The 15627-nt window shown below is 51.1% G+C and overlaps 1 protein-coding gene across 1 annotated transcript; it reads right to left on the bottom strand.

Moving 5' to 3' along the window:
• Nucleotides 1–813: 813 nt before the first annotated feature.
• On the bottom strand, nt 814–3993 carry LOC115383853 (formimidoyltransferase-cyclodeaminase-like). Its single transcript, XM_030086047.1, has 13 exons — nt 3884–3993; nt 3106–3418; nt 2917–3005; nt 2655–2834; nt 2398–2535; nt 2156–2287; nt 2011–2072; nt 1812–1938; nt 1572–1733; nt 1367–1410; nt 1141–1279; nt 971–1066; nt 814–897 (listed from the first exon to the last, which is right to left on the bottom strand). The coding sequence occupies exons 1-13, from the start codon at nt 3935–3937 to the stop codon at nt 814–816; spliced, it is 1620 nt and encodes a 539-aa protein (XP_029941907.1). The 5' UTR covers nt 3938–3993.
• Between the last annotated feature and the right edge of the window lie 11634 nt (nt 3994–15627).

A 15627-nucleotide genomic window follows, 5' to 3' on the forward strand; every position in this document is an offset into this window, starting at 1 on the left:
AGTGGGACTGATGGTGCTTCCTGGTGTCAGCCTGCAGGTCTGAGGACCTCATTTTAAACCGCTGGATGAGGTGCGGACCCTCACAGACCCCCCCGGGCTGCAGATAACCTGGCTCACTGAGATGTACTTGCTCCGAGGAGAAATAAAGGCAGCTGCTAACAAGCTCCAAGCTTCGTGAACTTTGAGGTTAAAGAGACGAAATCAAGCGCTAACATACTGAGAGAGAGACAGACGTTGTTCAGACCTGTCTGTGGTCTTCAGTCTGCATTCCTCTTACACACACACACACACACACACACACACACACACACACACACACACACACACACTTTATATAGAGCGACATGCAAACATTCACAGCTAGAAAGTCTTAACATGCTGACTTGTGTCAGACTCGAAAACCAAGAACACCTCAGGAAGACGGTCGCAAAGGATGAACTCAGTGAATATCTCAGACAGCAGGAAGCTGATGAGAACGAGGAGCAGCAGGTAACATCACTGACAGAGATCGAGGAAGTGGCTTATATCAGAAAGACCAATCATGACCGAAGATCGACCATCTCAGATCAGATCTAAGCGACAAATATAGGCAGGAGTCGATGATTGAAGACCAGAATCAAAGTGTGTGAAGATTCCCCAGAGACAGTCCAGCTCATGGTAGCAGAGTGTAAAAAGCTTTAAGGATCAGCGCAGAGTAGGGTTAGGGTTAACCCGAACCGAGTAACTGGTTGTTTTCCTAATCTGCTGATGACCATTGAGAGAAAAAGTGACACGTTACCATAGCAACCACACAAACGCTTCAGGGTTAGCACTTTATTGTCTCTTTTCAGCACTGGCGAGAACGGCAGCGGCACTCTCCTGCGCCTCGCGCAGCAGCGCCGAGGCCTTCTTCTCCGTCTGCGGAAGGAAACGGACAGCGGAGTGAGGGCGGAGCCGCTCGGGCCGTGCACGTCAGGCCGCACGCACTTACCGCAGCTCTGAAGGCGTCGTCCGTCACGTCCTTCAGGTTGATCTTCACATTGTAGTACGCTCCAAAGACCGCCGCCTCCAGTGCCTTGGCGGCGACCTGCAGGCGCAGCGAGACGCTGAAGTCGAGGCCCCTCCCCTTTCTGCTGGTGTCACGGGAAACGGCCCGTTTACCTGAGCGTCCGACTTGCACCCGATGTTCCCGTGGACGACCATTTCCTTCAGAGGGGCCCAGAGGACGCTGATCCTCTCAGCCAGAGTCAGCGGCACGCCGACTGCTTGCTTCAGCCCATCCTGCAGCGCCGCCTCTCTCCTGAGGGTGGCGACAGAATACATCAACCGGTGAGGAACAGCAAGCCAAACAGCACCTCCTGCTGGTTTGAAAGAGGAGCACAAGTACCGTTTCAACTCCTCTGGAGTGCTCTTTGGCATCTTCAACGCTGCCTGCAACAGCCACACACACACACACACACACACACACACACACACACACACACACACAACTTTATCTATACAACACTAACGCAACATCAACTCAACAATACAGCAAAAACACAAAAACATGTTACTGGCGTTGTCGTGCTGTCCTATTGTTTTGTCCTGACCATGTACTGGTTGAAAGCAGAGGCGTCGGCGTCCACCATGTGCAGCAGCTGCTGGGCGGCGTGATGAAACGGAGGAATCAGCTTCCTCATGACGGCGTCCAGGTCCTGGAACTGCCGCTTCCCGTAGGTCATCTGGCCCACCATGGCCGCCAGCGCCGCGCCCTGCAGCACACAGTGACCGGCAGGTGATCCCGCCCCCGATCCTCATCCCCCCCCCGCCCTAAAGGAAACAGCTCCTACCATGGCAGCGATGGCGGCGGACACGGAGCCCCCGCCAGGCGCCGGCGTGCGGGCGGCCACACTGTTGACGAACTGGCGCAGCGATAGGGACGCCAGCTGGCCGTCCTGCCGGGAATCCACCATGTACCTACAGGAGCGAGACGGAGAGCGCCTCAGCCATAGTCCCCGCCCACCTGACATGCGACTGGCCGGCACTCACTCGATGATCCGCTCCTTCGGGTTGAACGGGCCGAGAGAGTCCAGGCCCAGTTTACTGACCACCTGCCCGGGAACCAGCAAACAGATATCAACACACAAAAACAACAGCAGACACACATTCAGATGCCGTCTGCATGAAAACCCACCAGGCGGACTTTGTGCTCCTCTTCGATGATGAAGAGTCCATCTCTGCGGATGTAGAAGTCAGCGGTGTCCAGCAGAGCCTTGAGAGGGATTAGACCCACGATCTGAGATCCAACCACCGGCAGCTTCAGCTCCTGGAGAAACGCAAAGACCATGAATAATACAACATTAGTGGACAGCAGGTAATGACAGCCATCTTTAGTGGTGGCTGAAGGCCTGGCGTCATGACTCGGGGGTGTTGAACCTCTGCGTCCCTGCAGATCTCTTCATAGACGGCGTGCAGCGGCGTCAGCTCGAAGTCCAGGATGTTCGTGGACACCTGAGCCACGTTGGCCTCGTCCAGGTACCAGCCCATCCCCTGGACCTTCTTCAGCAAGCCGGGCTGCTCGACGACAACAGCAACACATCATCAGCGAATAAAAACCTCAGTCACGATAAATCTGATAGAAATCTGTTAACTAACAAAAAGAGAGATCAATTAATTTTTTTCCCAGCATGCACCTGGTCCTTCCCACGTCCCTGCTCGCGCACATCGAGCGCGATGCGGTGCGCCTGCTCTTTGGTGCCAATCAGGTTCACGTTGTACGCGATCAGAAACTTCCGGGCGCCGGTGACCGTGGCGCCCCACGACGGCACAAAGTGGGCGGGGCCAAAGTCGGGCGCCCACTCCACCTGTTTGAGCTGGAGGGAGACAGAAGGAATCAGGGTGAGTCTCTGGGGGAGGGGGGCGGGCTGTAATGGGGGGGAGCAGGGGCCGTCTAACCTTTTCTGGCAGCGCTTCGTACTCGCCGGCTCGCACTGTCGGGAGGTTCCTCCGTCGCTCAGTCCGAGCAGCCTCACCGTAAAGATACACTGCAAATGTACACACACTTTACCCACAATGCAATGCAACGCAGCATGGGGATGTTCTATTTCGCCGTGTTAGCTGGACTAAGCTAACAGCAGCACTCACCGGGGACGTGCAGCGCGTCCGCTAGCCGGCGTCCGAAGTCTTCGGCGCAGCGCACACAGTCGTCCATGGTGACGTTCTGCACGGGGACGAACGGGCACACGTCCAGCGCGCCGGTGCGTGGGTGCTCCCCCTTGTGGCGGCTCATGTCGATGAGTTCAAAGGCGCGTTGGGCGGCGTTCAGTGCGCCCTGCACCACCGCCTCGGGCGAGCCCACGAAGGTGTAGACGGTGCGGTTGGTGGAGGCGCCGGGGTCGACATCCAGCAGGCTGCAGCCCGCCGTGTCCGAGATGGCGGCGGCAATGGCATCGATGACCTGAGGATGACACGCGGGGATGTCTGACCTTTAGGAATGGAAGGTTCAAAGCTGTTCCACAGATATGAGGAGCAGACTACAAGACGATGTATTTAACCGTGACTGTGTGAAGTGGTGTTAAGAGTGTTGAGACAGAGAACGCTCTGTTAGCACCAAAAGTACAACTGCTATTACCACTACTACCATCAACTGGAGTAACAGTTGCAGTATTTTTATGAACAGTTACAGTAACAACAGCACTACTTGCAGAAGTCTTTAAAGCAACAGTTGCAGTGACAGTCAGACGAAGAGTAAAAGTTACTGCCACTGTACCCCAGCTGTACCTGTGGGAACAGTGGGTCCCAGTGGAACCCCATTGGGACCCGGTCCCAGTGGAGCCCGGTCCCAGTGGAACCCGGTCCCAGTGGAACCCGGTCCCAGTGGAGCCCGGTCCCAGTGGAACCCGGTCCCCGTGGAAACGTTTACCTGTTGGTTCCGGCCTTCGGAGAAGTTTGGGACGCACTCCACCAGCTGAGCCATTCTGTCTGCAGCACCGATCCGCACACCAACTGACCACAGTCGAAGGTCACCCAACGATCACCAGCACCTGAGCCGCCGAGCCCGCCCACCTCCCGCTGCCGCCCCCCACAGGCTGCACACACACATTACAGTCAGAACTGGAGGAGATACTCATTAACACACACTGAGGAAAACTGTTCTTTCAGGGGGAATAAAGTCCAACTACGGATGTTTGTCAGTCACACACACACACACACACACACACACACACACATACACACACACACACACACACACACACACACACACACACACACACACACACACACACACACGACAGCTTTACTCTGATAGGTCATCACAGATAAACATTGTTTGAACGTTTCATAACTTCGGAGCTGATTCTTGCCTCACTTATCAGACTGATCACATCAAGGGCTCCAACAGACACACACACACATACACACAAACACACACAGATATGTGTGTGTTCAACACTCAGTGTACTGAACCATGGAGGCAATCACAGGTCACTTTCAGTCATGTGAGGTTCTTTATTATGGCCACAAGAGGGTGCTCACACTCCACTGAGGCCCCAGTGTGTTTTGAAAAGAAGCAAAACCACACAGACACACACTCACACACACACACAGGATGCAGTCTGCTGTGTAATTGAGTGCGGCGCTGCTTTCTCCGGACTCTGTGTTGTGCCAGTGAAGGCAGCAGCTCTGACACTGACCAGACGTCCTCGCGGAGGTGAGACGTGTCGCCACCTCACGTCTTTCGGTTCCCTCACACACGCCGCCGCGTGACTCCCCATCCGGGCCACGTGCCGACACCTTGGCCACCGAACAGTGGGCGCCTGTGGAGGTCCGGGGCGGTGGCTTCGGCGCCGCCGGGCCCCCGGTCTCAGCGCGGCCTCCATCATGGAGGACGGTCACAAGGCAGCCATGCAACTGCACAGCCTTGAACAGGTCAAAGGTGAACTGAGCCCAAACAGCCAACCAACAAACCAGGGTCTGCGCTGAGGGGCTCCTGACCCCGTGTCTACAACCAGACACACACACACGGACACATGCACACACACAAGCTGCAGTTGTGTAATCATCCTGATGTGAACCCTCTGCTGAGGGGCCGTTTGTTTTCTCTGCGGGGCGTGCAGGCGGGCCGGGTGGGCCGGTCTGGAGCACATTAAAGCCTGAGAGCGCCGCGTTCGGACCTCCGCTGACTGGGAGCAGATGTGCAGCTGCAGCGCGCCATGCAGGAGGGGGTCGCTCCGTCTGCAGGGGCATTCAGAGATGATGCCAGTGTGTTCATCCTGAACGCCTCTTTCTCCTCAACATCGAGTCTGAAGGTCCAAAACACATCCGCGTGGGATGTTGGAGCACATTTTTTATCTAACGTCTGAGACGGACTCAACAAGAACAATCAGACACAAAAAACTGAAAACAAATCGGTTGGTTGAGTGGCAGACAAAATGACAAACCACTGTCAGGAAGAAAACATCAATTCTGACAGATGGACGGTTTAAGAAGTACTTCGGGACAAACGAACGTCTGAGAGACGGTTGATTGACTGACTCTTCGCAGACAGATGTGTGCTGATTGAACAGTTGACAACTGATGGATAATCAACGAGTGGATGATTGGCGAACGCTTGAAGGACGGCCAGGTGACCGGGATAAACCCTCCTCCTCTGGAGAGAACTCCTTCGCTCATCAAAGCCATTTCTCTCTATGCCATTCCCAGTATTTTGAAGACGGAGCCGATGACGATGTCCAGCCGTCAGACTGTGACAGGGTTTCTGGGTCTCTGTGGTGTTCGAGCTGCGAGGATGTTCCCGTGTTTTTCCCATCATGTTTCCTGGCTGTGTTCAGTCACGACGTTCACCAATCGCAGGCGGCGTTCGGCGGGCCGTTCCCAGCGGTTTGGACCGGGCCTCCCCGGCTGCACAGAGCTGTAATCTAATTTTCTCCTTAAAGACGGCGATGAGAGCAGCAGAGTGGAAACATGTGGGGCAAAAGCAGGCCTGCGAGCCGCATCCAGACCCGACGAGTCCCCGAGGGTCGACTCTGACCTGAACAGACGCTCCAGGATCAGTTTCAAACAGTGATGAGCATTAACGAAGAATAGAGTTTGGGTTTATTAGGCTCCATAATGGAGAACTCTGTCGTGGCTAAGAGTGAATGAGAGGGCAAAATTAACAGGAAAAATGTAAATTAAAACATCAGTCAGCCCAGTTTGGGCCCACTGAGACAAGTTATGACCGTTCAAGACCAGTAAAAAGGATTTAAAGCCATTTTGGAGCTGCTAAGAACAATTAATAACATTCAAGAGGTTTCCAGATTGTTCCACTTTATGTAGACATGTGGATGAAAACATCCTCCTGCTGATGAGAAGGCCGGAATTGTTGTTTTTACACGACAAACTTCACCAAAAGAGCCCGTCACCTCAAATACCAAACCAGCGGGGACACGCTCTCAGATCCTGAGGTCCGGACTCAAACCCAGAAACTTTGGATCTGACAAAAAACAGCTAAAGATCTGACAGTAAAGACGGCGGGTGAACGGACTGCAGCGGGCTAGGAAACTGACGGGTCGTCTGTTTCCTGCCGCGAACTTCCCGCGCTCTGGCTCTGCTGATTGGGCGCCTGCTGGTTACATAACGGCGGCGCTCGCGGGGACTTTCCTCTGTGAAACGAGAACCATGCAGAGCGACTCGCACGAGGCCCCGCGGGGCCCCGGGGTGGACCGGTGCCGGCAGCGGCCCCCCGCCGGCGTGTTCGCCGGCCTCGCGCCTGCTGACGCGCCGCACACACAACATAATCGCAACCACACACACGCTTGTGAATGGAGGTCTAAAGGCTGCGTGTCTGCTGGAGTCGTCAGCTGATCGGTTCACACCGCAGTGAGAAACGCCGCAGGCGAGACGACAACGTTCACACAGCAGAGACGCCAGAGCAACGCCACAAAAACCGCACATTTACTGTTTGACAGGAACGCTTGTGTGTGTGTGTGTTAGGCTACACGTGCTCATGTTGAGTTGAAAATTATGACATCCCAACATTTCTGCCACAGGTTGTAAACAATTTTGTTTTCAGCTTCACTTTAAACACCACAGCTGCGGGGCTTCTAAAACTGTAAAGAATTGGGTCACTGATAATAATCCGGGTCACCTGAAACGATCCAGGTCACCGGCGGCGATCCGGGTCGCCTCCGGTCGCAGTGCTCACTTCAACAACATTAAAGGATGTTTTGGACGATCCAGCGCCATCAGAGCGCCGCCTCGGCTGCGAGGGGCAGGAGGAGGACTGGAGCTGGACGCTTCTGAGCTTAATTACATGAACAGAGAGGGAACGACCGGGGAGGGCTTGGCTGTGCATGTGGACAAAAAAACCTCAAGTACCGAGTTGTAGAAAAAAAATGTCGCAGGTCATTAGAGAAATATTAGAAAGCCTAACAATAGAAATATCCATGGAAAATAAGAACATGTAATAAGCTGTATTTATAGCACACCAAACTGTAATCTGGACATCTGCAGGGAATAGTTTGAAGAGAAAATATTGTGTAAGGACTGGACCACAACTGGCAGAAATCTCCCAGAGCCTGGAACAACGGAAGAGCGGAATATTGATCTCATAAATACCAGTCCGAGCTCGCTCTTTCTCACAGCAGGGGAGCAGAAATAACTTTGAGATATTGCTCATAAATGTAAAAAAAAAGGAAAAAAGAAAAAAAGATTCTCTTACTATGTGATAGAAATAAGCTCATAGTCAATAAAATTATTATTGAAGCTGTTCAACCATTGACAGAAATCTGTAATCTGTCATTCCAAACATATAAATCTCCAAACACGACGAAAAAAGCTAAAGTCAAACCATTTTTCAGGTCTACACAGGCACCAACGCAGTATCTGTTTCCTGACTGCCACAACTTTATAAACGTTTAGAAAAGCTCTTTGTGGACAGAACAAACAAATTCATTGATTAAAAACACGCTAATTTCATTTTGCCAGGATGGCTTCAGATCACAAAGGTCCACGTGACTCGCAGTTCTTGAATTAATAGAAACAACCAAGAGGTCTACAGTCAGAGGAAGTTTGCACTCTGGATTTCCATTGATCTTATGAAAACATTGGACATAATAGATCATGAAATATGAATGAATGAATTACATTTACACTTCAATGAAAAGTTATTTAAGTAACGGACAACAACTTGTGGAAACGGGGGATTTCCTGTCATCATCGGACACTGCTCACGGCGTCCCACAGGGGTCAGCACTGGGACCCAAGCTGTTCATACTACACATACATGATATAATATGAAGATTGAGAAGTGCTCCCGTTTATTTTGTTTTCATAAGACACCAGTAGTTTTTTCTCCAGGTGAGAATTTACAGCAGCTCATGGAGGAAATCACATCTGACCTGAGTAAACTCAGACGGTGGGTTGACTCACTCGATAGAAATAAGGCGAATTCCCAGCATGCTGGAACTGCACCTGGACTTAAGGACTTAAACAGAACCCTAGATCAGATCCAAAATCAGGCTCTGCTCAGATGTCAGGATGAACCCTCTCCTGGGTCTGACTGCGACCTTCTGCAGCACTGGGTCCGATCAAGTTCCTGGGCCTGGTTCTTGTCACAACAGTGTTCTATTAGGGACCAGTTTGGAACGAAACACGGAGTGGGTCCTGGACACAATCTGAGACCTAATCCTGGAATTGGACCTGATCCTGCACAGGAACCGGTCTCCTGGGTTATGTAAGCAGACTTGATTGGTCGCAGTCTTGCAGCTGAAGAACACCTCGGGGTCTGGGACACATGGAGCTGCTGGTGGTCCACGTGCCGCCCCATTCCAACAGTTCAATAAGATCCTGCAGCGGATTCCGGACTGCAAACCAAAGCAGAACCAGGTGGGTACGAGGTACAGACGTCACAGATCCACTCCGGAGGAGGAACTCTGTGAACTCCCGGAACGACATGTGGACACAAAGCGTCTGTCTGCCAGCACGGCGCAGGAGGCGCTGGAGGAGGAGACGCAGGAGGCGAGGAGGCGACAGAGGTGCACGGTGATGAAGGCGCGCAGGAGATGAAAGAGGTGCACGATGATGAGAAGGTGCAGAAGGGGGGAGATGCAAAGAGCTGAAAGAGGGAAAGGTAGAGAAGGAGGTGCAGCGGCAAGAGGAAGAGAAGATGCAGGAGCTGCAGAAAGAGGAGGCTCTGCAGGAGGAGGTTCAGTCAGACGAGGTGCAGGAGCCGGCGGTGCAGCTGAGGCACTGGGTACAGCAGCAGGACGTGCAGCCGTGCACAGCAGGAGGCGGCGCGGCGGTGAACCTCAGTCTGACTGGGTCACTCCGGCTTGGTTCACGTTCAGAGCGTCGGCAGGATGATGAGAGTCAACGTGACAGGAGTCCTGTGTGTGCAGCCAGCGTGCGTCACCGCTTCCTCTGGAGATGATCCACTCCATGTGTGCGCCGCTCGCCTCCGCCCGCCGCCTCCTCGCCTCCTCAGCCTGTAAACTGAACATCCCGCGTCCCTGATGCTGCTGGGAGTCGATAAACTCCATCAGATTCCAGTGAATGGCAGGGCGTTGTGTGATTTCCCCTCGGACCGCACAGCAGTGGCAGACGCTGACCTCTGACCCCGCAGGCCTTCGGGAAGGCTGTGAACAGGCTGAGGCTGAGGATTGTGGGTAATAATAATAATCATGGCAGGGGAAGTCGGCGGCTGTCGTCTCTAGCCACCTGATCGTCATCTCTCGTGTCTCAGGCTCATATCTTTCCGTCACTTCTCTCTCTCATCACACAGTTTCAGAGTCTTTGCGTTTCGTGGTCCAGAGGGTTTCAGAGGTCCTGGGTATGATTCCAGGAGTCTTCATATGTCTTAATGAACAATTAAGTCCAGGCTCTGGATTTCCTTTCTTTGTGCTTTTGAGGATTTCTTGAAAAGGTTTCAAGAGTATTTATCCAAAGTATTTATCCAAGATTCTTGGTCATTCATAAAAGTTTCTGCCAGTTTCTGCTGTAAGCTGATCTTCTGACGGATGCCTCAGCTGACCTGTGACTTGCAGACGTGCCGCCTGCGAGCCTCTGCTTGAAGCTTTTCTCTGTGTGATGGACAGTTGGGTCCTGAACGTTTCAGGTGTCCTGGGTGCGAGGGGCGGACTTGTGACGGCGCAGAGTGGAGGAAACGCACAACACATGACGGCCTGAAACTCAATCCGCCTCTCAGCACAATGGCAGCCACATGGAGCCCCTGAAGCCCCGCGCACACCCGGCCAGCCAGCAAACGTGCTGCCGTGGGCCACGCGTGGAAGCGAGGAAGTCACCTGGAAACACTTGGGATTCTGGGTAATTCCCCCCCCCTGAGGTCGTTACGTGAGCGATGTCAGCAAACGTTCGTGAGCACGTGTTCGCACCCGTCAGAGAGATCAAGTAGCTTAAGCTGAAAATAAAACCAACAAGCGCTAACATCAACAGGCTGTCTCCGTCAGACGACGAGCGCCGAGCGTGTGAGGCAAAACCTGGAGAACGGGCTTGTTCATTCGGAGTCAAATGTACAGTGAGTGACAGCTTTGAGTCGTTTTTCCCAGAAAACTTATCCGCTGTCTACTCACCGTGTTTTTGATGCGGACAGGAATTCACGTAACAAATATGTGGCGTTCTGCTGAACCTGCTCTGTGATTGGACGGCAGACGACTGGAACGACTGCTACATGGCCACAAAGCTTTCTTCCTCTGCTTTCTGTTCAACACGGATTTCATGGATCATCAGTGAATAACCACTGAAACTGGTTTAAAACTTTCACACAGTTTATCATAAATATTTGAAATGTACTTGCAGAGACATATCGGCTACTTTTCCATCTTCTGTCCATATGGAAGAGCTCCTCACCGTGTTATTCCATATTACTGATTCAATCCAGTAGAGAATCCAATAAAGGTGTTTTTGATGGATTCTGGATTGTATATGTTGGAGCTTCAGTGCTGTGAAAACCAGATTATTAGCAGCACTTGGATCCATGTCTTTACTTTTTCAACTCTCAAATGTTGCTGAGTGGAATCAGATAATCCAGATGTTTAAAGGAACTTGTTTTCGGATCTCTTGGTGGGGACTCGTTTTCCAGATCCACCTGATTGATGATGGAGTATTTGCAGCTGCATGAAAGGTGACCTGAGGTCCCTCTGAAAGCCTCTGACCCCCCCGGTGAACCACAACCCGAAGAGAGCAAAACCTGAGCGTCTCCAGAGCTGCTGTGGAAGACATCAGGAGGTGGAGCTCTTCACGGATCCTCCAGCGCTCAGGGTTTCCCCCGGACTCCGGCCTTCACCGCGTCCTCCCTCTTCAGCCAGGGCCAAGTGTGAGTCTCCTCAAACAGGGGAATCCCAGGCCAGATGGGAGGAGAGGGGGAGTCCGTCCACATTGTAACTCATCCATCAGAGAAACTCCAGGGAGGAAGAGGAGGAAAGAAGCCAGGGAACAATGAGGGAAACATTTGGAGCAAACATTAGGGAGACCGGAGGAGGTCCGGAGGGTCTGAAACCGTTCCACATGAAACAACACGCAGCAGTTCAAGAAAAGAAAAGTACTTCGACACATTTCAACTGATTTCAGGACGGAGACTCGGCGTCGATACGCCTAAAATCACCAAAATCAACAAGAGCCACGGCAGTCTGAGAACCGCAGTCACAGCCAGGTCAGAACATTTTGTCTTGAGACGGTGCCTGAAAATGGGCCCAGACCAACAAACCCATCCGAACAGCACAAAGGCCTCGTCTCATACTGATCGAAAACCGCAGATCCAACACGTTACATAACCGCTCGCCGAGTCTGGAAAAACAAGAAGCGAGAAGGTTCAGTCTATAAAGGAAGTGAATTCAAAGTGCGCCCGCAGAGACGAGCAGGAGGATCTCCAGGGACCCAGAGGTGGAAGAACATCCATCAAGCTGTCAGAGGAGGAGACGCAGATTTCATCTGACCGCCGAAACATTCACGTCTGCATCCGAACACGGAGCCACGTTCGCCCGGAGGAGGCCGGACCCCTGCGGACCCTCGTCTCCCTGCACGGAGCGGGCGCCGGAGCTGAGACGCATCGTTTCCAGGGTGGAAAAACAACATGGAACAGATGGACGACGTTCAGCAAAGACTTCCAGCAGGTGCAGGAGAAAAACAGGAAACACCGATCTGGTTGTAAAGGAAACCACAAGGCCTCCTAAATCCAATTTAATCATTCTAAGACCAAAGAAACCTCAACAGAAGTCTCAGAAGTCTTGAGAATCACAATGGAACCCTTTGAGGACATCAAAATCCGCAACAAAGCTTTTTCAAATCTTTGAAAGGTCTGATCATTTGAATCTCAGTGCAGACCTTTATGTCCTTCTGTGTGATTCTTAATATCAACTGCACCAAAACAATTGGAAGTGTCACATAAAAACAACAAAACCTTAATATTTGCCTTGAAAACCAGAACAAGCATGAAAACATTTTCTTCAGGACCTCAAGTTCATCAGCAACAGCTTCTAAAACCTCGGCAGTGACTTTTCCTAGCGTCAACAATCACTGGGACCTGGATCTCCGAGACCTCCCGAAAGACCTCTGCAACATCAATGAAGACCCTCAGAACCTGTTCCGAAGGTTCAAACTAGCGCTGTACGATTTGGGGAAAAGGTGCGATTGGCGATTAGGTGGACAATATTGCGATTTAATGAAAAAAGTTGGTTCATGAGTCTACAGACTTGCTTGGTTATCACGGGGAATAAATCAAGGTAAAAGCAGAGATGGATTACTGAGGATTTTAAATGTGTAATAATTCTCAAAATATCCAAACCTACTGTATACAAACAACAGGGTCCAGCACAACAGTACTGTTTTGTTTTTATTCAAAATAGCACAATTATGCATTGTACAAACTAAAAAGGCACATCTCTAAACTGAAAACAGTGTGAAGTATCGTCTGTGTGAAACATACACTGGAATGATAACACAAAACTTTACCACAGAGAGGGCTGGGCGCTACGAACAAAATCTTATATCACGGTATCAGAAATTTCATATCACGGTAACGGTATATGTCACGGTATGTATTTGTCCCCTGTAAATTCAAATAATTGCTTAAAAATAACCAAACTGTCCCATTTGCTCATTGTCCCGTTTTATTTTTTAAACTCGGGTTTGTATAACTTCAATTATAAAAAAAAAAAGAATCACACCATGAAATAAAAAAAGAGCTGAGTTTTTAGCGTCACTCCCGGAGCCGCTAGTCTCTACGTCCGCCATGATGGCTCCACCTCTCCTGGATACGCTGGTGTTGTTCGCGAGCGCACCCTGTGCTGACCTGACCAATGAAACGCAGCGAACAAACCCCGCACGACGTCGGGACGCGCTGTGAAAATGCAAAAACACACCCAAACAACTGCGCTCCGGCTGTCCTGTTAGCGAGTGCAGACGACTTGCAGCAGACATCTGCTCTCTCTCCGGGTTAGGGTTTTTTTTGTTTTTTTTTAATAATTGCACAATAGCACCCCTGCGATTACGTAATTGCACGTGCTGACATTGTGATCGCGATTGCGATAATCGTGCAGCACTAGTTCAAACGTTCAACTGGGGTCCCACAAACCTCCTGAATGATCTCCAAAAACACACCGAATGCCTTCAAGTAACGGAAAAAATCTCAACTGAGATCTCCTCAATGACCTTTGATCACATCCATCACCTCATCAAAGAACCAGAAAACGTCTACAACGCCCCTCGATCACTACAAACCAAACAAACCTTTCTAAGAGCTGTGAAATCTCAAATAAACCAGATAAATTCTTCAGGGCCTTCACAACATTAGCAAAGACTTCTGAAATCTCATCAACGACATTTTGAGCCTTGAGAATCCTCCTGAAAACCTCCTGAGCAGCCCTAAAATCCTGGATTGAGACTTCTGACTCCTTAATGACCTCTGGTCCTCGTTCTGCCCTTTGGACGTCCTTAAAGACCTGCTCAGCCTTTTTAGTGCCCGAGCTAAATCACCTCTGCCACTTCCTGGCAGGGCTCTGTGTGGAGGCTCAGCTCTCCACCGCCTCCCCGGGATGTTTTCTTTCCACTTGGAGGCTCGCCGCCGTTAACGACACTCGTTTGTCAGCGCTGTCGTGCCTTTACGAGTCCCATCATGCCGCGTCCTCCCTCACAGATCCTCTTTCAGCACAATAAAACCTCTGAATTTACAACTGCCGCTCAAGTTCAACAACACCGGCCAGATAAAGATGAGGATTGGACGGTGTACCTGCTCCTTGAAATCGTTCAAGCCTTTTAAGACACTGAGTACTTATCTGGACTTTCGGAATCTGCCTTCAAATACCAGCTTCATCTATGAGCAGTTCCATCAGGTGCACGTTCAGTGACATCGGAAAAGTGAAGTTTCACCACATGACGGAGGCCATCTTTAAAGAAAACAAACTTCTTCTGTTCAAACAAGCAGACAACAGCTGCTGCTGTGCTCTGGTGGGGGTGTGTCAGCGGCACTGTGGGATCCCAAGACCTCAGAGAATGTATTTAACAAGGCCCAGCATGTTTCAGCAATCTCAACAAAGACCTTCCAACCCCCAGAGACCTCCACCACTTCAACAGCACCCCTCCGACCTCAATAAAACACCTTCAAATCCTCGCAAAGATTAAAACCTCGGCAGACCTACTATTTGAGCAAAGACTCTCCGAACTGCACTGAGAGAACGGGTTCAGAGAGGCTCAGCAAGAATGCGCAAAAACACCAAGAACCCAAAACCCAAACAAATTGTAAAGACAGCGAAAACTTAAAGGGGCCTCTGAGGTCTATCAAAAAACTGTGGAACATGGTCAAAAACTCTCCACAGTCACTTTCAAAATCTTGTAAAAACCTGCCCACAGGTCCCGAAACTCTCAGAAGAAGCTTCCAAAACCTCCACAGCTTCAAAACAAAAAACCCCAAAAACCTCAGCAAGAGCCAATGAAGCCTCTTCAAGGTTTGTACAACTTTCAACCCCTTCGAAACGTCAACACGCACTAAAAACTCCTCAAGGGCTCTACGGCGCCGACGGAACCTTCTCAAGCCTTCCAGCGACCTTCAAGTTTCAACAGACTCCTAAAAACTTTTACAAAAAATTCCAAAACCAATTAAAACCTTCACAGAGACCACAGAAACTTGGCTAATTACCCCATAAACATCTGCAAGACCTCCACAATCTCAGCAGAGCCCGAGAATTCTGAGACTTCCACAAACCCTGAAAACTTTAAGGACGTCTACGGACTTATCTTGGTCGCAGAACTCTTCTTATCACCTTTTGGGTTCTGTTTTCAGGACCCTCTGAAAGGCCCCCCCCCCCTCTGAGGGTCCGGGTGGCGGAGCCGAGGCCGTTCTGGCTCTGCCTGAGCGGAGCGAGCCAACCTGGTTACATAAGCAGGTTTTTGTTCCTCTGCAGGCTGAAGTTACAGCAGAGCTGGCACACACTCGCACTCTTCCTCTTCTTATTTTCTCTCGGCGGCAGACCTCCACATTTCCCTCACAACGCGGCCCGTTTTGTCCGCCGTCCACTAAAAAAAAAAAAAAATGCACACGGTTACCATGGCGACCGTACATAAACGATATATCATCCTCGCTGTGGTTTCAGAGCTGGAAAACTGACGTAATCGAGCGCCGTCCTCCGCTGGATGTGCGAGAGCGGGGGTCTGCGGTCGGGTGTCTCACGCCGG

The sequence above is a fragment of the Salarias fasciatus genome, assembly GCF_902148845.1.
Source record: "Salarias fasciatus chromosome 23 unlocalized genomic scaffold, fSalaFa1.1 super_scaffold_20, whole genome shotgun sequence".
Lineage (NCBI taxonomy): Eukaryota > Metazoa > Chordata > Actinopteri > Blenniiformes > Blenniidae > Salarias > Salarias fasciatus.

Bases quoted from the DNA above. Each gene is read 5' to 3' on its own strand.
- LOC115383853 (XM_030086047.1), bottom strand. From the start codon at position 3,937: ATGGCTCAGCTGGTGGAGTGCGTCCCAAACTTCTCCGAAGGCCGGAAC. The intron at 2,073-2,155 runs GTGGGTTTTCAT...GTTCCCGGGCAG, and splicing joins AGGAGCACAAAGTCCGCCTG to GTGGTCAGTAAACTGGGCCT. The intron at 1,067-1,140 runs GTAAACGGGCCG...CTGCGCCTGCAG, and splicing joins GGTGCAAGTCGGACGCTCAG to GTCGCCGCCAAGGCACTGGA.